This window comes from Mercenaria mercenaria, chromosome 7 (genome assembly GCF_021730395.1).
Source record: "Mercenaria mercenaria strain notata chromosome 7, MADL_Memer_1, whole genome shotgun sequence".
In the NCBI taxonomy this organism is placed as follows: domain Eukaryota; kingdom Metazoa; phylum Mollusca; class Bivalvia; order Venerida; family Veneridae; genus Mercenaria; species Mercenaria mercenaria.
The window spans coordinates 42814884-42842166 of NC_069367.1; the positions used below are offsets into that span (position 1 = coordinate 42814884).

The window sequence follows — 27283 nt, forward strand, 5'->3', positions numbered from 1 at the left end:
GTAAAGCATCCACACAAGGGACCCTTTATTTTTTCCAGTGTTAATACGTTTTAGTTGGAGAACTCGAAGGAATATTGCCAAGTTCCCCAAGGGGAAACCATTTACATTGACCTTTCAGTGGATTTTCCTGTTGTTTTTCCCCGATGACATGTATCCAAAAATAGACATGATTTACCTATACGTTTGAAAATAACCTGATCTACGCACATATTAAAGTAAATATTGATTTGCTTATTTCTTACTGCCAGCCAACCCACCTGACTTTTTTTGGGAAAAAACCGTCTCGATTCAAGTAACAGTTTTGCCTATTTGACGGATTTTTATAAGATAACGTGCGTCAAAGACAGCACTTGAACATGAGTGCTTTCCACCGCGCAAAGCGTCTGCCATCACTTCTCACTCTCGCACAACTCATGTGTGTTGCTTGCAATGCTACTAGAGTAGAGTAGTCAACCTCCATAGATCAGTAGATGAGCCCTGTTTTTTTTTTTTTTTTTTTTTTTTTTTTTTTTTTTTTGGTTGGAGGGGGGGGGGGGTAGTAGGTCAGATGTTACGGTCACTATAACCGCAAGACTGAAGATGGGTTCCCGAAAAATAATTAAAGAAATCTTGCGCTCTGCGGAATGATGGACTCTGGCCCACGTTACTTTGGGGTCCATATTAAGCTACAGTCACACATACGGATATGTCCGTGCGTTGAGGTACGGTGCGGATAGGATTAGTCTGTGGGTGTATAACTACGGAGCAGTACGTCTTAGTAAGGGAAAAATGGTCAGAAACAGGAAACAAGCAAAACAATACAGGACGCGAATAAGTACGGATAGGTACGAGGTACTACGTTGAATTACGTTTTACTGCGCCTTGCAACTTGCCCAGCGTACGGACGGGTCTGCGGTAAACTACGTTGAACTATGCTTAAGTACGAGCAGCCTCGGATAACTACGTTCGGCTACGGCGAGGTAAGTAACAGCACGGATAACTACGTTTAAGTACGTTTAACTACGGATGAATAAGTTTCAACCAAGTTGGACTAAAGTCACGCTCAAATGACTACGGTCCGCTCAAACTTTTGTGCATGTTCAAAAGTTGGAGAAACCTGCAAGTTTGGAATAAGTTTTGAATACGTTTTGACCACGTTTTGGTACGGATTAATACGAATGACTACACTGAGGTACGGCTCAGGTACGGATCGATACGGATTACTAAGTTTCTGTTCGTAGCTAGACGTAGCTATCCGCGCCGTATGTGTGACTGGGGTATTACTGAAAACAGTTTCCAATCAATATCTGGAAAAGGCTTTGGTCTAACATCATATGTTGAACAGTTCAGTAGATGACCTCTAAAGAATTTGGGATCAGCATGTCAAAGGTCATGGTAACCTCTGTACTGAAAACGTCTGGGGGAACGATTATGCTTTGGACGGTCAAACTTCATAGAACGTTAGACGATCCTTATCAAATTTTCCGGTAGATGAAAGTTATATTGTCTTTGTGGCTATCAAGAACTGGGTAACGCTGCGGCGTACGATTACAAAACTTCATGACCAGAATAGGCCTGCATATAATTATGGTCAATTGATGCCTTCTGATTTGGTCAAAGGTCAAACATACATATTTAAGACTGGACAAAAGAATGCTGCATTCACTTACAATGAGAAATAGGGGGTGGTGTAGCCGTTATAGAAAGAGAATGCTACATGGAGAAAAGAGGAATGCAGCATTGAGCAAGTGTAAAAATGATGAATTCACTAAACCTGAATATCTGACCAGTATTAACGGGATCTTTGCGGTATTGTATTTTACATACATTACTCACGCAACCGTATGCAATATGGTTAAACCATTGGGAATTCCTGTTTATTCCGTATCATGTCTATTTTGAAATGGGAATTTCCGTTGAAAAATACGTTTGAACTGAAAACCTACTTTCGTTTGGTTCCTAGTCCAATTATTGTTTACGTTTATAGTTTGAAAGGTTGTATGGGACCAGTCTAATCTGCACTCTGTCCTTTTATTTCCTTTTCTTTAACTAAATAATTTCCATCAAATTTAAAATCGGTCCACAGATATTGGAGGAAGATGTCACGGTAAGATTTATTTGGTTTCTTTTATTTTTCATTTTAAAATTGTCTGCCGCAACGGGCTGGAAAGATTAGGTTGCTGGCCAGTGATGTCCAAAAATCGAGCTGAAAAGTAAAACCGACATCAAAATTTGTCAGTAATTGCATGACAGATACTAGCATAAGCATTCTATTGTATGATCCACTTTATTTATTTGTAAAGAATATACTGAAAACCATGATTGTGAAAAGTCACAGTATACATGCAGTGTTCATGACTACGCACCCACGGAACCGCCATTTCATTCCAGTGCTCATTATGTTCTAATCGCAATTTGTCCTTTATCAGAGACGGTCCTAGGTCGCTCACCTGAGAAACACACCATAACAGTGTAAGCATGTTTGACCTAGTGATTTCATAGAAACAAATATTCTGAACAATTTTCATTAAGATTGGACCAAAAATCTTGAGGGTAAACAAGTATTCTCTTTTATTTGACCTAGTGACCTAGTTTTTGATCCCACATGACCCAGATTCGTGCTTGTCAAAGATTGATTCCATAAAAACAAACATTCTGACAAAGTTTCAGGGAGAATGAAAAAAGTGACCACTAGAGTGTATACAAGCTTTTTCTTTGATTTGACCTAGTGACCTAGTTTATGGCCCCACGCGACCCACATTCGAAATCGTCCAAGGCTTTAAACATCAATATAAACATTTTGACCAAATTTCATAAAGATATGGTCATAGATGTGGCCCGTCTAAAGTGTTATCAAGCTTTTCCTTTGATTTGACTGGATGGCCTAGGTTTTGACTCAACCTGACACAGGTTCAAACATGACCTAGAAATCATCAAGACAAACATTGTGATTAAATTTCATAAAAATCCAGTGTAAAATGCAGTGCCTATTGCATACACAAGGCTTTTCTTTGATTTGACCTTGCGACCTAGTTTTTTTTAACACAGATTACCCATATTCAAAGCTGACCTAGATTTCATCAAGGCATCCATTCTGGCTAAATTTTATTAATATCCAGTGTAAAATGCAGCCCCTATTGCGTACAAAAGGTTTTTCTTTGATTTTAGCAGGTGACCTAGTTTTTGACCCCAGATTGACCTAGATTGCATCCAGACAAACATTCTGACAGAATTTCATGAAGATCGGGTGTAAAATGCAGTCCCTGTTGCATCAAGGCACTCATTCTGACCAAAATTCATGAAGATCAATTGAAAAATACAGCCTCTATCGCATGCACAAGGGTTTTCTTTGATTTGGCATAGTGGCCTAGTTTTTGACCGCAGATGACCCATATCCGAACTTGGCTTAGAATTTATCAAGGCAATCATTCTGACCAAATTTCATGAAGATCAATTGAAAAATACAGCCTCTATCGCATACACAAGTTAACTGTTGACAGACGAGACAGACAGACAACAGACGACGGACGCCGGGCATCGAGCGATCACAATAACTCACCTGAGCATTGCTCAGGTATGCCAAAACGGAACCATATTTATGATATTATATAAGTTATAATATATTATCTAGAGTAGTACTCTCTGATGAACCATGTTTACAGTGTTACCGGAACCAAATGATTGTTCCTCCGTTTTTGCAAGTTTCTATGGATTCGTCCCGCCATAAGAAATGAAATAAAAAGGCCATGCAGTCGTGTCAAATTGCATCCCATCTGTCAGACTCGAACGTGTTAACCATTTTATAATTTTATGCTTGGGCTTAGATTGTAGGAGCAGAACAAGGGTTTTGGAATTTTTAATTGGGAGGGGATGAGGTTGCGGGGTCCGGGGTCACGTCCCCTACCCCGAAATATTTTGACAAGTATACCTGGTATGGTGCAATCTTACATAGGCCTATATATCAGTCATAGTCTGAAAAAAGAATCTTTACACAATGTCATTTTTTTTTTGCAAATTGAAAAAATAATCTTAAGTGAACCTAATGGATCTAATAAAATTGACAAAGTTGATGCCGGTAGTCCGGTCCCGCCTCTTTAGAAATATCAAAATAGGTTAAAATAAAGCCTTTCGAAAATTTGACGCCTCAATGCTATCAAAATAAATGCTTGCGTTTGGGCGAGGGGATGCGGAGGCTGCGTCCCATCCCCTGCAATCAATGCCTAAATTTACGAAAAATAGTTAAAAACTCCAATAGTAAACGAATTAGTCCCTAACAGCGTAGCCCCGCTAGGACAGGCTAATCTATATGAATGTAAATCATGAAGGTTAAATATGATAGAAACAAAATTGATTTATATTGGCCTAGGAAACTACGCTGTAAAGTACGGAGCAAATAATAGCTAAATATAAACCGATAAGCTAAAAATAGTTTTCAATGCCGGAAAGGCACGATCGTTATGTTAACAGCGGTCCCGACAATTGCCGAAACGACATATTATCCAATGGCTATCCGTCGCTACTTATCGGATTTTCATCGTAATATCTCGTACTTTCCAAAACGTCACTGGAGTTTCCGCGTCAGGCATGTGTTGTGTTTCATGTCCGGTTTTATACATGTAATTTCGTTTTTGTGGACATGTTTATATTGTGCGAAAGGGATCGTTTGGGATCTTAGCATTGTGTATGTATATTTGTCATTTATGTAGGCTTGCATGTTTTGCAAGTACACTTGTTAACATAAATTATGTAGGTCAAGTGTACATGTATGACTGTTTTACGGAAAAAGTCTGTGCTATTTAAGTAATATATGAGAATTATTTTCACAATACGTGTAAAATCATCTTGTTTGTTTTAATATTACTTTTAAAAAATAGTGTGCAAAACTATTTATCATGTACATGATCGAATAATAAAATACAAAATGTATAGATATACTTAAGATAGATATATAATACTAATTAGATAAATTACAAATATAAATAAATGCATAAAAGGTATATTAAAATAAAAATGATAAATGTGAAAATAAACAACGAAACAAAGAAAAGAAAAGAAATAAATATTTTTTTAAGAAAGAAAAATATACGAATGAATGCATGCTTGCATACATAAATAAGTAAGTAATTACGTAAGTAGATAAATAAATAAATAAATAAAAAATATAAATAAATGAATACATAGATACATGAATGAATAAAATAGATGAATAAGTATACTATTTGAACTAATTCATTAAATAATAAATGAATAAATATATAGAATAAATAGTTTTGCACGCTATATCATTTTTATTTTAATATATCTTTTATGCACCTTGAAAGGTGCGCAGTTATAATCAATGACTGGATGAATAGAAACAAACTGAAAATGCATGAACACTTCCAAAACTGAATTTATTATGTTTGGTAGCAGACCACAACAATGTTTTACAAATTCCATTAACATTGCTGGTGATGATGTCAAACGTGAAAGCACAATTAGATATCTGGGTGCATTTCTTGACGAAACCTTGAACTTTAAAGATCATATAAATCGCAAATCATGTCGTACAGCCATGTTGAATTACCTACGAATTAGGAACATACGAAAATACTTAACAAAAGCAGCCACTGAAATTTTAGTTTTGTTTCTAGTTATTTCACATCTGGATTATTGCAATATCATACTGTATGGTGTAGCTAACTGTGAGGTGTGTAAGATGCAACGTATTCAAAACATGTGCGCAAAACTTGTCCTTAACAGGAGGAAATTTGACAGTTCTAAACAAGCATTGTACCACTTACATTGGTTGCCGATGAAAGCAAGAATTGAGTTCAAGATACTCTCTTGTATGTATAGCTGTCACACTGGCAGATTTCGCTGCATTGTTTTAAATTTTTGATAACTGTTTATCATGCGAAAACAGCAGGTGAGAGTTCTTAAATTTTTGTAAAAGGTTTTACATTTCAACATTTATATCTCCAAGGTTTGTTTAATAAACGCACTTGTTGGTAAGGCTCTATGGGTAGGGAAGTGTGTAGTATTTCTTTCTTAAAAAATGTATGATGGCACCATTAACCGGGGGGTTTGAACATCTATATGCAGCCCGTCTGGGCATACCAGATGCTTTAAGCACTGGTATTGGCAACATAGATAAAATGACCTCAAGGGGAGGGGTGCGATCAGGACTGTTTATTACAATAAGGCTGTTATTATTATTATTATTATTGTCATTATTAATATTGTTATAATAACTATTATTATCATTATTATGTACAACGCCATTGAATATATCATTGTATAAAAATAGGCGTTTAATCAAATTATTCAGTTTTTATATTTTAAAAACAAATATTTGATATTTTAAAATGACCATCTAAAAATATCCAAAACAAAACAGAAATCTTTTTGGAATCGTCTGTTTCAAAAATTCCCATAGGTTTATGACTTCAATGAAGTAGATTTATAGCGTAAGATAAGGCTGCTTATAACCCTTTTGTTTTTTAGTAATTTCAAACAATTGAGTGAAAGAGAATCAAATCATATTCATTATGAATTTACAAAAAGAAAGAAAGAAAGAAAGAAAAACGTATCAAAAATTTATTTGAAAATTATTAAAAATTCCATAATGTATTGCATTCAAAGAATAGGGCTGGGACGATTTCAAAATTTTGAAACCGGTTAATCTTTTGTTTGAAATCGAATCGAACCGGTTAATCTGCCGCCATATTGAAAATGCTGTTTTCTTTCCTGACGACCGTATCAACGTACTTCCAACAGCTGACTTCATTAGAAACTTAACGACTTTATCGTTTGCAAGCAGTGTGACAATTTTATAAGTCATATTTTGGTGTACTTTATTTTGAATATATCACGACATGCAAATCCGAGGCTATTGATGTGTTTTTACGGAAATATACTGTGGATCTCTGTGCTGGTCAAAGAAATGTATAAAGATAAAGTACGATTCGTAATTGTTTGAGAGCGATTACCGGTTTTGCAAAATTGAAATCGGTTTCACCTAGTAATCGAATCGGATCCGATTAACCGAGTAATCGTCCCAGTCGTATCAAAGAATGTGTTTGTCTAGATATAATCCTAAAAGAGAGACCCCGAGTCCCCGACTGAACAAATGATGAACGTCAAACAACATACTCATATCATTTCTCATTGTCAGAAGTAATAATTCCTATTATATACTTTCGACTTTCAGTAGATTTGTTTCAGGTACAGCATATACTTTACAAACAAATTCAACTTTCGTCAATATTCAATCAGAAATGACGTAATGATGACGTGACGACGTTTAATGCGTCAAAAAGTTCAACGTTTCAAACGACATTTCTGTCTTTAACTCTTATTTATCTTAAATTATTGTCAGTTTTAACTGATAAAACACTAGCAAAAGGAATATTTATGTAGTAAAAGGGACATTAAAACAGTACCTGGATTTTCAATGATGTATTCATAGTATCGAGCCGTATCACACTCGGCGCAAGCCTTCATGGGATTCAGACTTGGTTAACTTGATCCGCTCCAGCTAAATACAATATTGCAGATCATGGTACAATGTATACATACATCTGCATAATAACATTATACCAGACAATGTGTAACGAATGGCAGCTCAGTAGGGAGAGCGTTGGTCTACGGATCATGGGGTTGCGAGTTCGATCCTCGGGCGGGGCGTATGTTCTCCGTGACGATTTGATTAAAGACATTGTGTCTGAAATCATTCGTCCTCCACCTCTGATAATTCTTGTGGGGAAGTTGGTAGTTACTTGCGGAGAACAGGTTTGTACTGGTACAGAATCCAGGAACATTGGTTAGGCTAACTGCCCGCCGTTACATGACTGTAATAGTGTTGAAAAACGGCGTTAAACCCAAAACAAACAAAAGAAGCATTAGCTAAAGCCAAATGTTATGTACTCTTAGAAGTGTATACCTCAGTTAGGTAGATTTGCTTAAACTGATGCTTACTAGAAAGTTCGGGCATACTTTTTTTTTTAGCTCACCTGAGCAATGTTCAGGTGAGTTTTTCTGACCGCTCGATGTCCGGCGTCCGTCGTCTGTCTGCCGTCTGTCAACATTCAGCTTGTGTATGCGATAGAGGCTGTATTTTTCAATTAATCTTCATGAATTATGGTCAGAATGATAACCTTGATGAAATCTAGGTCGAGTTAGAAAATTGGTCATCAAGGGTCAAAAACTAGGTCACTAGGTCAAATAAAACAAAACCTTGTGTATGCGATAGAGGCTGTATTTTTCGATTAATCTTCATGAATTTTGGTCAGAATGATAACCTTGATGAAATTAAGGCCGAATTTGAAAAGGGATCCTCTGGGGCCAAAAACTAGGTCACTAGGTCAAATCAAAGAAAAACCTCGTGTATGCTATAGAGGCTGTATTTTTCAATTAATCTTCATGAATTTTGGTCAGAATGATAACCTTGATGAAATCGAGGTCAAGTTCGAATATGGGTTATCTGGGGTCAAAAGGTAGGTCACTAGGTCAAATCAAAGAAAAAGCCTGTATATGCGATAGAGGCTGTATTTTTCAATTGATCTTCCTGAATTTAAGTCGAAATGATAACCTTAATGAAATCTAGGCGGAATTTGAAAACGGGTCATGTGGGGTCAAAAATTAGGTCACTAGGTCAAATCAAAGAAAAACCTTGTGTATGCGATAGAGGCTGTATTTTTCAATTGATCTTCATGAAATTTGGTCAGAATGATAGCCTTGATGAAATCTAGGTCAAGTACGAATATGGGTCATCTGGGGTCAAAAACTAGGTCATTAGGTCAAATCAAAGAAAATACTTATTTATACCCAAGATTTTTGCTCCAATTTTAATGATAATTGGTCAGAATATTTTTTCCATGAAATCACTAGGTCAAACATGTTTACACTGTTATGGCGTGTTATAGTGTGTTTCTCAGGTGAGCGACCTAGGGCCATCTTGGCCCTCTTGTTTTACATATTTATAACATTGGATATATTTATAACATTGGATAAACAAATAGTTGGTTTTATTTCTGTGCATTATATAGAACAGACTTTCACTTGTTAATGCGATTTATTAAATTTTTTGTTAGGTTCGAATGAGATTTAATCATCAAAAGGGTGGCCAATCTACGTGACTTTTCGGTATGGGAAACACGTGAAAATTCATTTGATTCATGTAAAATTTTTGCATATGTTTTTTTATGTCTTGACTGATTTTATGAGAAGAAAAAGCATCGAAGACAGAAAAAAAACGAGAGCTTTCATGGCACAAAACGTCTGCCATGCATTATCAATGCTTCCTTCGAATAATATGCACGTTACCTACAGTACACAGTTGGTCGATTTGGGCGAAGTGTTTGTGAAATGTTATGAGAATGACTGGCTGATGATTGGTATAGAAGAAAGCACTCGTTTTCCTGGCTTCGACACTCTTTAAATGTTATCTGAATCGAGATACGATATTGAAATGTCACGTGGGATAGTATCATAGTCATCCTGGTCAAGGTGCGAATCAATCTGACTAAAGTACTTGATCTTCTAAACGAAGATCTGAGAACGACCCATTCACATTCGTCTTCTGTATATTTTAGATTTCCAATATTGCTATTTTTATTTTCGCAAATCTGTTTTGATTTGAACAATCATACGACTTGTTCGAATGTGAAAGAGTAAGAAAAATATGCAGTCAATCTAGGGCTCGAACCCAGGACCCCTCGTTTACAGAGCTAGTGGCCTACCGACTGAGTTAACCGGCTATCTGACACATAACGACATAAGATTTGAAAATGTAAAAAGTCAAGGCTAACTAAGATTTGCAAAATGTTGTAAGTTAATCTCCGATTGGCTAGCGGAAGGCTCGTCAGAACGAGGCCATCAATAGCTCGTTCTCAGATCCTAAGAGATGTACTTTAGTCAGATTGGGTGCGAATCATCTTCCAGAGTCGTGTTGGTATTACCACATCAATTTGGCCAGTTTGAGCTGAATACTGTTACACATATTACTCCATGAGTCGATGAGTTATATTCACTAAACAGATATTTAAATTCCATTGTAAAAAAATTAAAACATACGTGAAGAAATTTCTATTATTGTTTTTTGGTCGTAAACACGCATTCTCGCTTACAATGTCATCTGTTCATTGTATTTCATTAGCCTATTCAATTTGTTTTTTTTTTTCGTATTTTTAAACAAAACATCTTACTCAGTTGAAACATGATGTCGGACGTAAATCCTGTTACTTTTGTCATTGCCTCTAAAATGTTTTGTGCGTAAAAAGATCACGTGCAACAGCCGCCGAGGTGCATGTTCGGGCGCGTAGTTTCCTTAACGCAGGGTATCCGGGGGACGACTACAGATATGTTTATAAACAACGGCACAAAGAGGGCTGTCACAGCCCCACTCGTAAAATCCCTAAAAGATTCACATCTATTATAGGTTGTAGACCTAACTGTACCATATCGTGCTCATTTGTATCGTGCAGTGCCAGATATTTTGGGAAATTGTACAAAAGCTTCTATTGTCAGATAATCAAGGCCTTCAAGTAGCATTTCGTCTAATTTATCACTGTGAGTATAGATGATTTGGAATTGAACCACGAGAGCGTTAGCCTGAGTGGTTAAAGATCCAAGCAGCTTAATGAAGGAACCGTAGTCAGTCAGACGATAAACCAAAAGAAGGCCTTAATTATTTTCATTCTAACATTCATGCTCATTAAAAAAATAATGATAAAACTAATGCTGATTTTTATTCTTCAGTGTAGAAATTCACCCGACATCACGCGGCAAATTGACAGCATAATGTTTCCTCATCGGTCAGTCCTGAACCGTTGTTTATCGCAGAATATACAACGCTTGTTTTAATTCTCTGTTTAACTGACAAAAAATCGATCTTTGTTAGAGTGTTTGTTTTTTCAAAATCTCTTTCTCTTAAGTTCTTTTTTTTTCAGATAATTATCTTTTTTTTTCTAATTTGAATATTCAAGTTTGTAGAATACACTTTTTTATATCACACGAAACACACGTTCTGTATATGTTTTTATTGTAGTACGTAAATTGTACTCAAGTTGCATGTAGTCAGTTTAAAGTCGTACTCAGAAGTTAGCTGCGCCGACTGTCGTTGTACTTACGTCGCCATAGTTTACGCCCCCTTGATGCACTCGTCCCAGAGTTACTCCATGGTAGGAAATGATGTACTCGGCTCGTGGTAATGTAATCACAGTGTACATTAACTTTGAATCTACTCTATATATTTCAGTTATTGCGAAGTGTTTTGTGACCTACTTTGTCACTTACGCGACCACGGGTAGTTCTCAAACACACAGAACTAAGAAACAACGCTTAGACGATCGAGTTGTTTCGGTTTCTAAGACAATACAATAAGCAGAATCGCCTCCACAAAAATGGCTGAAGCAGCACTGGGACAGGAAGAACAGGAGTATGACGTATTCCTGGTGCACAGTTCAGAGGACAATTATACCGCTCATCAAATCAACAAAGGACTCAAGCATGAAGGTTTCAATACATACGCCCATTATAAAGAGGGAGTGGAATTTCCTGCAGGCCGTCCAGTGTTTGACAATATCATACACGCTGTAAAACAATCAAAAATTATATTAATTTTACTGACCAAAAATGCGATGAAATCTCACTGGGTTACTTTTGAAGTGTTAATGGGACTAGAGAAATCGCACCGTGAAAATAAAATGTGTGTTCGATTGGTGTTCCAAGGTGTTTCGGAAACAGAGAGAAAAGAATTTAAGAAGGGTGCTTTTCATTGGATACCAGACGTTATTATAGATTTCAATAAAGATACATGGATGAAAGACTTAGCAGATAAACTCAGAGGTATTATTTTATTTGATATTTAAATATATGACATGCTATAGGAACAACTCAAATAGCCAGAGCCAGACATGGGGTAATCGATTAAAGTAATCATAATGATTAATAACCGATTAATATTTTTCATTAATCATCATTATTCATTAATCATACTTTTTTCTGATTAATGAGCCCAGAGCGTTGAAGAATATCACAAATGAGCCGCGCCGTGAGAAAACCAACATGGTGGCTTTGCGACTAGCATGGATCCAGACCAGCCTGCGCATCCGCGCAGTCTGGTCAGGATCCATGCTGTTCGCTAACAGTTTCTCTAATTGCAATAGGCTTTGAAAGCGAACAACATGGATTCTGACCATACTGCGCGGATGCGCAGGCTGGTCTGGATCCATGCTGGTCGCAAAGCCACTATGTTGGTATTCTCATGGCGCGGCTCATTTGTGATATGTCAGATAATCAAGGCCTTCAAGTAGCTGTTTGCTTTCAAAGCCTATTGCAATTAGAGAAACTGTTAGCGAAAAGCATGGATCCTGACCAGACTGCGCGGATGCAAACGCACTATGTTGGTTTTCTCATGGCGCGGCTCAAATAATGTTGCTGCCAAGTATCGTTATAGTGTATCAGAGGTGAGATGGAAGGGAGATGAAATACTTGACGGATACGTGACGTATGAATCTTCCACAAAATGAATATTTATAATGTTCTATGGATTTATGAGTGCTGCACCTGTTCATCAAAAAAGGCACCGCAAACTGCAACATATAAATAAACCAAATTTTGAATATTTGATCAGTCCTATGTTAAACATTGTTATAATAATTGCAGATTTACAGCAAAGAAACTTCGAAAAAAATCACACGTCGATAACGTTGACGTCGGCAATTCATGAAAAAAAACAACATTGAGAAAACTTCATATTTACCAAATTAATATGAAAGAAACGCTGTATATTGCTCGGTTTGGTATTGATTGCCTGTAAACATTTAAAGGTCTTCATAACTTGTATTTATATTTGTTAATCTGTTTTCGTTTTATTGCAGAGGATGTTACCATGCACGAATTGCTGCCCGCTGGAAATGTTGCACATGGTCTTGTGTTTAACTATTACATAGGCTTCCTGGCATACGTCCTTCCTGGTAAATATAATCAAGTACATATTTAAAAATATTTTTGAAGCAAGACTATGGCATGTCAGACGTTGCTAAATTATATATGTATGTTATTATTAATGTATGTTTGTTATTGCTATTCAATGTCTTGTCATTCATATTCTAAAAGTCATTATTGTTGTTCTATATTTCGTTATTCTTATTGTATGTTTAATATTGTTATTCAGTGTCGTGTCATTCATATTCTAAGTCTTACCATTGTTATTCTATATGTCGTTATTCTTATTGTATGTTCGATATTCTGGTTACCCGTTTCCAGAAGAGTTGAACAAATTACTCTTTGTCATGTTTTTAAAATAAAAAATGGTCAATCCCCTGATTACATGGGTCATCATATCGTTAAACAGGATTCTGTTCACGCATACCAAACTAGATCTAGCCAAAATGGGTCATTTGAGCCACCGAAGGTTAAAGGTTTTGGTCTAAAGTCTTTTTCCTACTTGGGCTGCAAGTTATGGAACATGCTGCCTCCCCACATAAGACAATTGCCCAACATATCTAGTTTTAAAAGGGCGGTAAAGGACCCCTTTCTTAACGATAAGCTTCGTTACTGAACTTATGTGTTCTTTCTGTTATCTAGTCCCTGGTTGTAATGCATTTTTTTAAGAAATTATATTTTTACAATGTACTGTGATATTGATGTGATATTGGTGTCTGTTTATTCATCTGTCTTTCGTTTAATTATGAATCATAAATTGATTAGTTTGAGCAATTATAATTACATATGCATAACATATACGTTATTTTATAATAAATGAACTCAGTATTTTTTTATATATATTCATGTTAATGTTTCATGCCTCTCTATGTCAGACCATTGGTACCAAGGACCACAATGGAAATAAGAGATTTTTTTTCTCTTTCTTGTGTCATCCTTGATATTGATGTGACTGACATAGTTCATAACACATTACTTCATATGACAACTTTTATATGTGATTATAAATTTTATTATATGCATGTATTGTAACTATGTTATGTTTGCTCAATTATCGAAATAAATCTATCTATCAATCTATCTATTCTTATATACAATAACAATGGTAAGACTTAGAATATGAATTTCCACTAAATAAGTACAAACATGGGTTTAACAACGTTCACATACAGTTTTTCAAATTGATAAACGAATAGATAAACTGATTTAATCTGAATCACTAAAATGTTGATTTGGTGAAAACGATGTATAGCGATATTAGGGAACGAATTTACTTGCAGCCACGGAAGAGACAGTTGAAAAATGTGAATATAGCAGACAAGGTAATTTCTCAAAGAAATTTTTCATCATAATACCCGAGTCATGTAAAATCAGTCCAATAGAAGGTCGGCATGGCGAATATACCATAGAAAAGATGGAGAAACCTTTAGACATGGATGCGTCACACGGAGACAAGAAAAGAAAGTACAATCCTTCTGTGTATAGGATATCAAAGGATAATTTCGAAGAGGTAAGTTAAACGAAAGTTACATTCAGAGTATATGTCTTTAAGTCACAAATATATTTTGAAGCAGTAAAAACGAAGTCTTAAAAATGAACTCATATATATGGCAGTGACCTTACTTAGAACAAAACGAGTCCTTGTAGGCCTAACTAATAAAAAGGAACCAGCGTGGGAACCATCTGGTCGCGTAATGGCTGCCAGGTATTTGAACTTGGCATGGCCAGAGAGGTCTAAATTAAAGCTTGTTTCTGTTTAAATTTCCTTGTGGGTGTATTTTTGACATTTTGGTAGACAAAATGGGAGAGGAGGTTGCATTTTTGTGAAGTGGAACTCAATTTTAGTATGAGTAGTACTTCCAGGTCACAGCAGTGTGATTTTGATGTGATTTTACAGTCATCATATGTGACAAGAGAAATCTCTCTCACAAGATATATGACCCCTACTTTTCTCTACATTGTATGTCTAAATTCTAAGTTTTATTATAACTCTTTAAAATAAAAGGAAGGAATTGTTCTCTAAAATGGGTCTAGCTATGTTTGGTAGCTCATTAAAAATGCCAGTTTTATATAGAATATATAGGGATTACTATTAAAGCTATTGTGACCTTTAGAAGTGCTACCTAATGTTGCCTTTTATGTTCTTTTCAGTCATATTTCTTCACAGCAGACATCCCATTTATTTTGGCTACAATGTCCAAGATGAACGAGATGGGGTTTGTGGAGATTGACCTTCACATTCAGATGGTTCGATTCAAAATGACACTGATGGAACTGGTGCAACATCGTGAGAACTTGGAATGCAGAGATACAGCGAACTTCATTGCTTATAAAGGTTAATGTTTATGTGCTGTCTTTGAAAAGAAATTAATTGGTGCACTTCTCCTGAAGAAAATAATTTTACTTATTTTCCAGTATGAATCAAAACAGTATTTGCTTATTTTATAAATGAAATTTACCCATGGAAGTTAATGATTTTTCTGTATGTTTATAGTTTTTTTTATTTATTTGCTTACGTTTTAGATGAGGAGGAATCGCCTGCACAAAAAATTTGGGATTCTGTCGTCCATGAATTTAAAGCCAGACCTGCTGTAAGTATTTTCGACGAATTGTAATCTTTGTCTGTGGCACCAAAAAAGGTCACTATTCTGTGTGTAAAAGCGATTGCACTTTTATATATGTGTATAGTTGCAGCTGTTTTTCCTTTTCTTTTGCATTTCTAAATGTGCAGTTATAGGAATATCATAATATTTGTCAGCCTGCATCATATGGTATAAATATACGGTTTTGACGTCAGTGCAAGTTGTATACTGCCAAACTTACTATCATTTGTTTGAGAAAGGAATGTGAGTTGCATGGACTTTTCGCGTCTTCATCGGTTGGTTCAACCGAAGAGATATATCTGCAATTAACAATATAGGACTAATATTATGAACATGAAAATAATGTAAGTCCATTATATTCTTTTGGCAGAAAGACACCACAAAGACAGTTGCAAGAAAAAAGGCACAGATAATTCAAAAAGTAAGTACCGGTACACTTCAAAGCATAAATAAGTGTGAAAGCAGAATTACTTTTATACATAATTATAATTAATGTGCATTTATTTGCATAAATGACACGTTTGACTGAAAGCAGCATTGCCTTTTCATTGCAATTTAAGTGTTGAAAATTTAATGTATATGATATTTGCATAAATGAAATTGAGTGGAAAGATAATTGCTTTAATATTTTAAATAATAAATGCACCTCTGTTTAAATGTATTGTTAATGAAATATGCAATTTACATTTTACAGACAAGATCGTAAACGTTCTTAGAAATTATATCCAACCCGAATAAACATAATGTTAACATTTTGATAAATGGAAGATATAGTATCAGTACTTTAGAGTTGTTAAGGTAGGCGTCCACTCCGGTCTTCAGTATATAGACTATAAAAATTTTTCATTTGGCTGTAGTTCTTGCTGGAATATAATCCGACATGAGAATAAATGCTCAATCTATTCCGATATAGATACTTACTTTAGCATACAAGTAGTTATATCCATAAGAAATATTACTTTCTTTTCAACACATTTTTGTAGTACTTAGTAAATTGTCATAATTATTTGACAGGGCATATGATACGATTAATACACAAGACATTCTACAACCCTTTTTTGTAGAAGCAAGTGAAAACACTGGAAAAATACCATTGTATTGCTTAAACGTTTTCAGTTATTTGTTTTGAAATATTCTAGGGGGAGGAAATTACGGCAACGATCACGCATTTGACAGACCACCAGGCAGATCATGATACTGCTGCTGAGGTCGAAAACTTTTTGTCACAAAAGAATGTTCTGTTTACCAATGGTGAGGGTAAAATGAACTTCGAAGTGCTGAAAGATGCTAGATGGAATATTTTTATTTTGTCGGATGCTGCGATAGCAGACAACTTTATGAAGGCACAGTTTCAAGCAGCTCTGGAATGTAGCATTTCTGATAATGAAGTGCAGGTATTGCTCCAATACTTTTTAATGGAACTTTAACAATAACTTTTTTGTCTAACAAGTGTTTATTAAACCAGACATTTTCCTTGCACAGCAAGAGTCTCTATATATATAGAAATTCGACGAAGTAAATTTATTTATTTATCTATTCATTTATTTATTTATTAAAAGAAAACAAAATGGTTCTGAGAAATCAATCAAAATAAATAAACGTGAAATTTGTAAAAGTTACTTACCGGATTGTTTTCTAGGTTATTCCAATTCTTGCGGAATGTTCTGATATCAAAATGATGCCAGATATTTTCAAATGGACAACACTTCTAAAGAGAGATGAACCGGGCTACTTAGATAAACTGTGGACGGCTATGCAAGGTATAAGATATATGATTGTTTCTGTTGCAAATTAATATTTGCATTAAATTTTATAACAACATATTATGCCATCGCAAATTTAACGTCAGAAAAACAGGACTTTCCATAAATTGAAAAGCCTTATCCCTGAAAAAACTTTTTTTCAATCAGAAGATCATTTTCATATTTTCCGTTTTATTGTTTCATTTTACTATATCATTGTTTTCATTTCACCGTTTACGTAGAATTAATAAACACGAGTTCGTAGTTTTATGTGTAGGCCTATATAAGGATTGAATGGAAATTATAGGTTCTTACATCAGTTTTATACCTAAATGGTTGAATAGAAAACATGGATATTGGATATTGAAACTACGTATTATATTATAGTAAACATCTGAACACTTTTTTTTAATTCTTTCACATGTTTTCATGATAATCTTTCATGACTGCTACTTTGTAACAGTTTTATTTGTCAATAATGTGATTATCTTTTAAAGAAAGTAGGAAGATGCTAGAATTATTGTCATCAGGGAAAGTATATGAAGGCCTTGCATACGCTTACTTCATCAACTACATGCCTTATACTCTTACATACAGGACACCAGAGGGTAGAGGTATGTTGCATACGGTGTTAAATACGTAGTGTCATTGTTCAAACAGGGTGCTCCCTAATAGCGACAAGAACAGTAGTTTTATGTTAGAATTCCAGTTAATGAATTTCAGTTTGTGTATAATTATAAATGGCTTGATTTCATATTAGAAGAGACAATGAACCGAATAATTTAGGAGATGCAATACTAACATTAGGAGAACATGCATAATCCAGACATCTCAGATGCTTAGTAAGACGATAAAGTGTTTTTGAGTGCTTTTCATCCATTTGATAAACGACATTGTGTCTGAAATCATTAGTCCTCCACCTCTGATTCATGTGGGGAAGTTGGCAGTTACTTGCGGAGAACAGGTTTGTACTGGTACAGAATCCAGGAAAACTGGTTAGGTTAACTGTCCGCCGTTACATGACTGAAATACTGTTGAAAAACGGCGTTAAACCGAAAACAAACAAACAAAACAAAACAATCATCCAATCGATACGTTTGTGTAATTTTTCTTTTACCCGTGATCCCATTTAGGATCACCTACGCTAACAGTCAGCCGTTCTTACAGAATAATAAAGCTTTACCCGCAAACTTGCAACATTACTTGTGTTTTCAAATGAATTAAATCGCGCAATAGATTTACGATGTTTTGTTTGGAATGCTTCTGTTTTCAGACTTCAAAGAAAGATTTATTGATGCCAAGGAAAAGTACAATATTAAAGACCCATGTGTAGCCAGGGTTTACGTCATTGTACCGAAGTCTTGTTCTTTTCCGCCACCAGGATCAAACTTTAAAAAAGAAGAGCATCTTGGTCCACTCGAACCTGTTGTTCTTGGTTTCAGGAAATATTTTCTACAACTGTACAGACTGACCATGTCAAGTGGAGAGGTATAAGTTTATGTTGATTTATTCACATTTTCAAAATGTACAGACCCTTTTCTTCTGTACAGTAATTCTTTCGTTTCTTTTGAAGATTCCAGGTGTACCTCCTGACATGATTTAAGGCACATGCGGGTAGAACTACCGACCGTCCGTAAGCCAGCTGGATGACTTCATGAAAGAATTCTACACTCCAAATAAACTCAAACGCACAGCGATGAGGGGCAAGTGATTCGAACCCAGTGACCTTATGTTAAATAACCACTCGGCCGCGGAGGCACCTTGTTTCTTTGAAGATTGCAACTGATATAGATATATATTTAACACATGTTTGAAGAATATTACATTTGTGACTTTCCACATTGAATTTATTAAACTCGTTTAATAAATTCAATATGAAAAGACACTCATGTAATATTCTCTATATAAACTCTATGTCTACTCCACTTTCAAGTTGTCACTTTGTAAATACAATATTTTCTAAATATATGTACAAGCTAAAAATGAACTTATGTCAAATATAAAATAGTAAAAGTGGAAACTCCACATGTCGCGCAACACGACATAATGTTGCAGGCTCTGTTTGATAGAGCCTATTGATGGACGGTAGTGAAAATGCATGGTACTGCCCAAGCACTCTTTCCACGGGTTGAGCAGAAGTCAAACTATGGAATATATTATTTTTGCCGGCACATGTATGTTTATGTTTGGCATTCATAAGTAACAAATTAAATAAGATAATATGCATGAAAAGTCAAACACGAAATTAAAACATTTGTATTTGGCAGGGTACTCTTTATCTTTAGTACACTTAATTTCCTTTTTTTACCTTCTTTGAAATGCTACCATATCTTTGTTATATGAGCCTCACCCTGAAAAAACCAACATAGTGCATTTGCGACCAGCATGGATCCAGACCAGCGCAGTCTGGTCAGGATCCATATTGTTTGCTATTGCAGTAGGGTTATGGATCCTGACCAGACTGCGTGGATGCGCAGGCTTGTCTGGATCCAACCTGGTCGTGAACGCACTATGTTGGATTCTCATGGTGCGGCTTAATTATGTTTTATGCCTTTTCTCCTTTTCACTCGACAGAAAGTGTGTTATGCGAGAGAATATGCTACACCCGCCGTTGCTCTACATGACATGGCTCAGCTACCATTTGCTGGCCTGAGTAAAGAAGCTATGAATGAACAAGCAGAAAAATTTTCAAACTTTTCAGAAGAAATAATGAGAAACCCAATATTCAATGAAAAGATTGGAGATGTACGTGATAAATGTGAAATGGTTTATTTTGATGGTACGTAAAATTTAAAGTATTATCTTTTTGTTTATTAGTTCAGGGTAAGCTATTAGTATTAGGTAGATGGTACGTCGTCCGTCGTCCTGCGGTTTTTACCTGAAACTACTGGTCAGATTTAAACCAAATTTGGCCAACAGCTTTCTGACATAGACTGCCATAAAGTTTGGCCAAATAGTTTAGGCTGCCAGAGCTGAAAATAGAAAAACCTTTAGACGACTTCTTCTCATGAACCGCTTGGTAGATTTTCATCAAACTTCATTATAAGATTCTTTCCAAAGTTGTTCAAATGAGGGCACGTACACCCGTTTAGGGTCCTCTAGCTCAAAATAGAAATAACTTAAATGACTTCTCCTAATGAACTTTTGAATAAATCGTCATCAAACTTGGTCAGTAGTATCACTATGAGGTCCTCTCCCAATTTCCGTTCAAATGGCGACAGTCGGGTGGTGATGAGGTGATATGAGGAATGCATCAATCCACTTGCACCCCCCCAACCCACCCCTTCGATGCCCGCACAAACACAAACAAAAATCTTTACATTTAACTTCTTCCTCCTGATCTAGAACTGTGTTTGTATTTTGCTGCATTGCTACTTATTTCTGATTTATTGTCTTAAAAACTGAAATAGTTACAGCTTTGAAAATTGACACATTTTTTACCATAAGGTGATATTTATCATTAGGCCAAGAACCCTAACTTTCACATGCATTTTGTTGGAAAGATGGCCCTTTTTATATTTAGAGAATTGGAATTTCTTCATATTTTTAGCTAACAGGAACTTTGTTCAGGTGGAGCTGTTAGTACAGGCGGATGATCCAGCGTCCGTCGTCCATCGTCCTATTTTATCAGTTTTACCTGTGAGACTTCTGGTTAGATTTACACCAGACTCGATCAGTAGCGTCCTGGCTTGGATTCTACAAGTAGAAAAAAAAACCATTCCTTTAAACTTTTTTTTTCTCATAAAGCACGTGATGGATCTTCATCAAACATGATTTGTAGCATCATGATCAGATCCTCAACCAATTTTGTTCAATTATGGGCACTTGGCTCCTTTTAGGGGTTGCTTAAATATAAATATCTTCAAGTTTAACTGATTTCATCTTATGAAATACTTGATGTGTCTTCGTCCAACTTGGTCTGGAACATAATTATAAGGTCCTCTACCAAGTTTGCTAAATGGGGGTACTTGGTCCCTTTTAGGGACCACTATAGATAGTTAAAATTAGAAAAAAAACTTAAAACGAATTCTTCTCATGAACAACTGGATGGATCTTCATCAAACTTGGTGTGTAGCATCATCGTAAGGTCTCCTGCCAATTTTGTTCAAGTGGACACTTACCCCCATGTAGGGGACACTATAACTAAAATAAAAATATTTTAAATGAATGTTTCTCAAGACCCGATCAATGATTCTTTATCAAACTTGGTTTGTAGCATAACTGTAAGGCCCTCGCCCATATATTTTCAGGTTGGAATGTTTTGCCCTTTTTGGGACCGCTAAGGTTGAAAATGGGAAAAAATAATTAAATAACATCTTCTCATGAAACAGTGATCTCTTAAACCTGTTCAAATGATAGCCCTTGACCCCTTTTATGGGCTACTTGAGCTTTTCGAAAAACCTCTCATGAATAGTTTTATGGATCTTTATCAAACTTTGTCTGTAGTGGCATTGTAAGGTCCTCTTCGAAATTTGTTCAAATGGTTCTGCTTGGCCCCTTTAAGGGGACACCAGAGCTAAAAATAGAAAGAAAAATAACTTCTGATCTTGAAGTTTGTTCTGATGGTAACTAATAGGCCGTCGCAGCCAAATACGTTTGATAAGTTTTATTGTAATGAACATGTTAAAGGATGTTCACCAAACTTGGTCAGAAGCAAGATCAGGTGGTCAAGATCACCATGAGTCCATTTTGGCCTTTTGTTATCTTTAGGTCCGCATTTCTTGGATACTAAGATTATTGCTTTGAAACCTTGTCACTTGTATATCATAATATGATGTGTTTTTTAGTTTTAGTTTTCTAAATATTGTAAATGAATGTATAGTGTTGGAAATATTACGTCATGGGAAAGTTAAAAAATTGTTGTTGTTTTTTTTTTCAGATGAAAAAATGGGCAAGGAAGGTGTAACCGATGAACTGGAAAAACGACTAATTAAATGTTTACAGAAGGGCAACTACGTTTGAAGCTTTAACACCAAATGATTTATTCTATGCTCTTAAGGCTTTAGGGAACTTCAAGACAAAATGAGAAATTGCAAAGTTTTGTTAAGGCATCTGTAGTGATAAGAATACAAGTTTGTAGTAAACTTGAAATTCACATTGGTAATAATACACACGTTAATGTGATTGGGTTTTGTTTTACAGATTAGCGACACATATTTTTATCATTATTTTATTTGTATCGACAGCATTTTAATACGGACGAGATCTGAAACGAAGCAAAAAACGAGTGCGTTGCAAAACTGCATACCGGTTGGACTATGTAATGGATCACTCAGTTTGAAAAGTCTTCATTTATTTCCATTTGGTCGGTTACTTCTTGTAAGAATCTAAATTACCATATCGTGGCTAAAGTTGGAGTTTACAGTACTGAAAAGTAGAAGAATAAAAGATAAACATCTGAGGAATTACGATTTCCACCATCGCGATTACTGTAGTAGATATTTTATGCTCCCCTTTGAAGAAGGAGGGGTATTTTGTTTTGAAGATGTCGGTCGGTCGGTCGGAATGTAGACCAATCCGTTTCCGGATGATTACTCAAGAAAGCTTGGGCCTAAGATCATGAAAGTTGATAGAGATGTTGGTCATCACCAGCAGATGACCCCTATTGCTTTTGAGATCAGTATGTCAAAGGTCAAGGTCACAGTTAAACGGTTTCCGGATGATAACTCAAGAACGCTAGGGCCTAGGACCACCAAGGATGATAGGGAGATTGGTCATTACCAGCAGATGACCCTTATTGATTTTGAGGTTAGTAGGTCAAAGTTCAAGGTTACGGTGACCCGGAACAGTTAAAGGGTTTCCGGATGATAATTCAAGAATGCTTGTGCCTAGGATCGTGAAAGTTGATAAGGAGGTCGGTCATCACCAGCAGATGGGTTCTTATTGAATTTGAGGTCATTAAGTCAAAGTTCAAGGTCACATTGGCCAGGAACAATTAAAGATTTCCGGACGATAACTGAAGAATGTTTGGGCCAATGATCATAAAAGTTGATAGAGAGGTTAATCATGACCAGCAGATGACCCTATTAATTTTGAGGTCAGTAGGTCAAAGGTCAAGGTTACAGTGACCCGGAACAGTTAAACCCTTTCCGGACGATAACTTGAGAATGCTTAGGCCTATGATCACGAAACTTAATAGGGTGGTTGGTTATGGCCAGCAGATGACCCTGTTGAATATGAGGTCAATAGGTCAAAGGTCAAGGACACATTGACCCAGAACAGTAGAACTTTGGTTTGCAATGAGCAAATAATTTCAGTTTCTTGTGCAATAAATGAGTTATCAAGGGTGGGGGTGGGTATTTCGTGTTCTACGAGCTCTTGTTTTCATGAAGCTTATTGCACAGATAAATGACAATATAAGGAGCAAGAGGGCAAGTTAATCTTGTAATGACCTTAAAAACTTGAGACTTGTTTCTGTAAACTTACATACATGTTAGACACTATGTAGAACATGAACGTTATTATATTTTGCTCCGTCTGTTTTTCTGTCCTTCACTCGGTCACAAATGGTAGATTCTATCATAACATATTTGTTCAGGAAACCTGCGACATAGAAACAAGACAACATGGAGAAATGCACATTATTGCATTTCTGTCTATGTCTACTGTTTGTCCTGTCCGTTCATCAGATGCAAAATAAAGATGATGTATTAACTTTTAAAGTACAAGATATTTTTCCATGAAACCTGGTTATCAACTGCAGGTTGTTTTGGAAACTTGCAAGCTCTTTACTTCGTTTCAGTATAAAATATATCTTGTAATAGCCTTGTCTTAACTATAGTTTCGCTAAACAGTACACAGTCACTTAAAAAACGGCAATACCGTGTCTTATTGTTTTATTGGCAAGCGTTGCTTATTTTTATTTCTAAACGTAACTTCCGGTTATTGAATTGACACCCTGTATTTATGGTGCATGCTTCTGGTTGCTGGCATGAGTTACACGATTTTGCCCGAATCAGCTCTGTTACTATTTATTGTAAGATAAAGAGTAATGAATAGTGTACTCATCACTTTCTGGAATAAGACTTCGTGATGAGAGGTACGCGCAAATGTATGATACTGGCTTCTATTCCTTTCGCGAAAATATGGGAGCTTGCGGGTATTTCATCTTGTAAGTATTGATGCACATGCATATTGATTAATGTAGAAAACGTAATTTTGTTTGAAATTATGACATTTAAGGTTGATTTTCTTTCGACTGTGAAATGTGTAGTTGTGTCAAAATACGGATTAGGATTATGTTTTTTATCTGTTCAGTGACCCGGACTAAGTGTATGAGAATAAATGCATTCTGTGATTGGGATTTTGTCTTGAAAATGATTAATTGTCGACTGGTGGTATCACTGTAATACTTGTAGTATTAGAATATGGTTCATACCGTTAACAATAGGGAGAAGTTGGTCGGACTTTTAATGATGTTTAACGGTTTGCTTTGTCCGTTTCAAAGGCCTGCGTGTAAGATTTGATAGGATTGTTGTTATATACACTATCATTTCTATGCTCGTCGGATCATACCGTTTGTTATCATTACATTTGTAAAGGGTTGACATGACATGAAGCAGGTAGTTTTTATTTACAATGTCTTGTAGCTTTGGAACATCTCTGTACAATTAACCGGTTCAAACTCTCCAGCACTAGCCGCTGCAGTGCTGTGCCCCTCCTTTGATTGTTTGTTTTGATATTGTTTTCGTTGTGTTACTCTATGTATTTTTTGTAAATGTCAATACACTAGTGTAGTGTAGAATTTGTTTTTGGGACGTTATTCTTATTGGATATTTATCATTGTTTTTGTGTGTTTTGAACGAACAACAACAACACATAGATTGTAACAATTTCGCGAAGTTTTAATGTAAAACATTATTTTGTTTTTGTTTGGGTCGTTTTGCATTGCATTGATTTGACTTGGCAATGAACTTATCACGGTACGAATTAGTGAATGTTATTTTCATTGTTATTGTTAAAGTTGACTGCGGCTTATGAATGTCTATTTCAACATTTTTACGTATACGTTATGATATGTCGGCTGTTCTGCGTATTATCATTTTGTTTTGTAATTAACTGATTAAAGTATGACTCTTTCATTTTCGAGATTAAAGTCCATGAAAAACAAATAAATACTTGATCTAATAAACAGGAAATGCACAATGATATGTATATTCAGCATAAAAACATTTGTTATGTTAACAGTTTATTAATATAGAGAGTGTAGTAAAATTTGAGAATTTCTCTAGTTATCTTTACATTCCTTTTAGGCCCTAACCTTACAATACATACGCAACAAGATTTACGTATGTCTTGAATGCTATCACATAATTATGTTTAGCCTCTCATGTGCATGTCATTTATTTCCATGCCATTTATTTATTTGGTATTGGGACATATTATAACTGTTTTAGTAAAAACTGTGAAAAAGAAGATAATTGTGCTTTTGCCCCTTGGTTTACACATTTAACTACAATGCCATATTCTGATTTAGAAAAAAATATTCACAACCTTCCAGTAATGTTATAATGATAACACTTTAATTCCATAAAACTGTAAGTCAGTTGAAAAGTAAAACTCCATTATTATCCGAAGGTAGATTTAGCAGTAAATTGTTTATTGTTTGGTTTGTGATTTTGGTTTATCATTAAAATGATAAAAATGATCTTAATAATATTGTGTTATGTCGTATGTTATATGCATTTTACTTCCTTGATTCACTATACCACAACAAACACCAGGAATTCTGCACTAATGCGACATTTCTATAACAGTAAACATCCGGAAAACATTTCTATCAAGACAAATGAATAAAATTAATGCAACTTTATATCACATTTCTGTTAAAACAAGCATCAGGGATTTTGCACTGGTATAACATTTCTGTCAAAACATAAGTATTTTTTACATTAAAGCATTATGTCTACCACAACAGACATAGGAATTCTGCATTAATGCAATATGTCTACACAACAGATATGGGAATTCTGCATAATTGCAACAATTCTACCACAACAGACATAGGAATGCTCCAATAATGCAACTTTTCTACCACCCCAGACGTAGGAATTTTGCATTAGTGCAATATGTCTACCACATCAGACATAGCAATGCTGCATTAATGCAACATTTCTACACAACAGATATGGGAATTCTGCATTAATGCAACTTTTCTACCACATCAGACGTGGGAATTCTACATTAATGCAACATTCTACCACAGCAGACGTAGGAATTCTGCATTAATGCAACATGTCTACCACATTAATGCAACATGTCTACCACAGCAGACATAGAAATTCTGCATAAATGCAACATTCCTACCACAACATACATAGGATTCTGTATTAATTCAACATTTCTACCACAACAGATATGGGAATTCTGCATTAATGCTACATGTCTACACAACAAAAATAGGAATTCTGCATTAGTGGAACATGTCTACACAACAGATATGGGAATTCTGCATTAACGCAACAGGTATTAATGCAACATTTCTACCACAACAAATAATGTAGCAAATAGCATCCAGTAAAACTTTTTATGTTGTTAGAATATTGTATGAATAAACCAAAGTAACGTTTACTACTTACGTCAGTTTCTGCCTGCAGAAAATCTAAATTATACATTGTAGTTACCAATATCACGATTATCCCCGTATATCAATGCTAAATACACTGGGCACGTGAAAGAACAAAACGAACTGCTTTAGTTCATTTGTATCTCAAAGATTCTTCACTGAAATTTTAAGAACGCGACGACTGAAATGGAACGCGACTGAAATGTTACGAACGCGTAGATTTATTTAACACATTTCATGGAACGCATGAATTATTGAACGTTTGTTATTAGAATATTTAGCAAATAATCAAGGCCTTCGAGTTGTTTATCGTCTGATTTACCACGGCGGTTCAGAGTTCAGATGCGTAGGAATTGAACCACGTGGGCGTTAGCCCGAGTGGTTAAATACTGAAGCATCTGAACGATGAACCGTGGTAAATTAGACGATAAATAACAAGAAGGCCTTGATTGTTTTCATTCTGA

At 35.5% G+C, this 27283-nt stretch overlaps 1 protein-coding gene across 2 annotated transcripts; it reads left to right on the forward strand.

Annotated features, from left to right (window-relative positions):
* The first annotated feature begins 1934 nt into the window (after window positions 1-1934).
* LOC123554295 (uncharacterized) lies at window positions 1935-25480 on the forward strand. Of its 2 annotated transcripts, none has more exons than XM_053548257.1 (13): window positions 1935-2086; window positions 11219-11808; window positions 12843-12938; window positions 14190-14419; window positions 15061-15244; window positions 15433-15500; window positions 15883-15933; window positions 16652-16906; window positions 17152-17272; window positions 17752-17868; window positions 18528-18742; window positions 19829-20033; window positions 22134-25480. In XM_053548257.1, exons 2-13 carry the CDS (start codon window positions 11364-11366, stop codon window positions 22214-22216), a joined length of 2070 nt encoding a protein of 689 aa, XP_053404232.1. In that variant the 5' UTR covers window positions 1935-2086; window positions 11219-11363; the 3' UTR covers window positions 22217-25480. The 2 variants fall into 2 exon arrangements, with proteins under 2 accessions (XP_053404232.1, XP_053404231.1); XM_053548256.1 differs by lacking the exon at window positions 1935-2086 and adding an exon at window positions 4512-4660.
* The last annotated feature ends 1803 nt before the right edge of the window (window positions 25481-27283 follow it).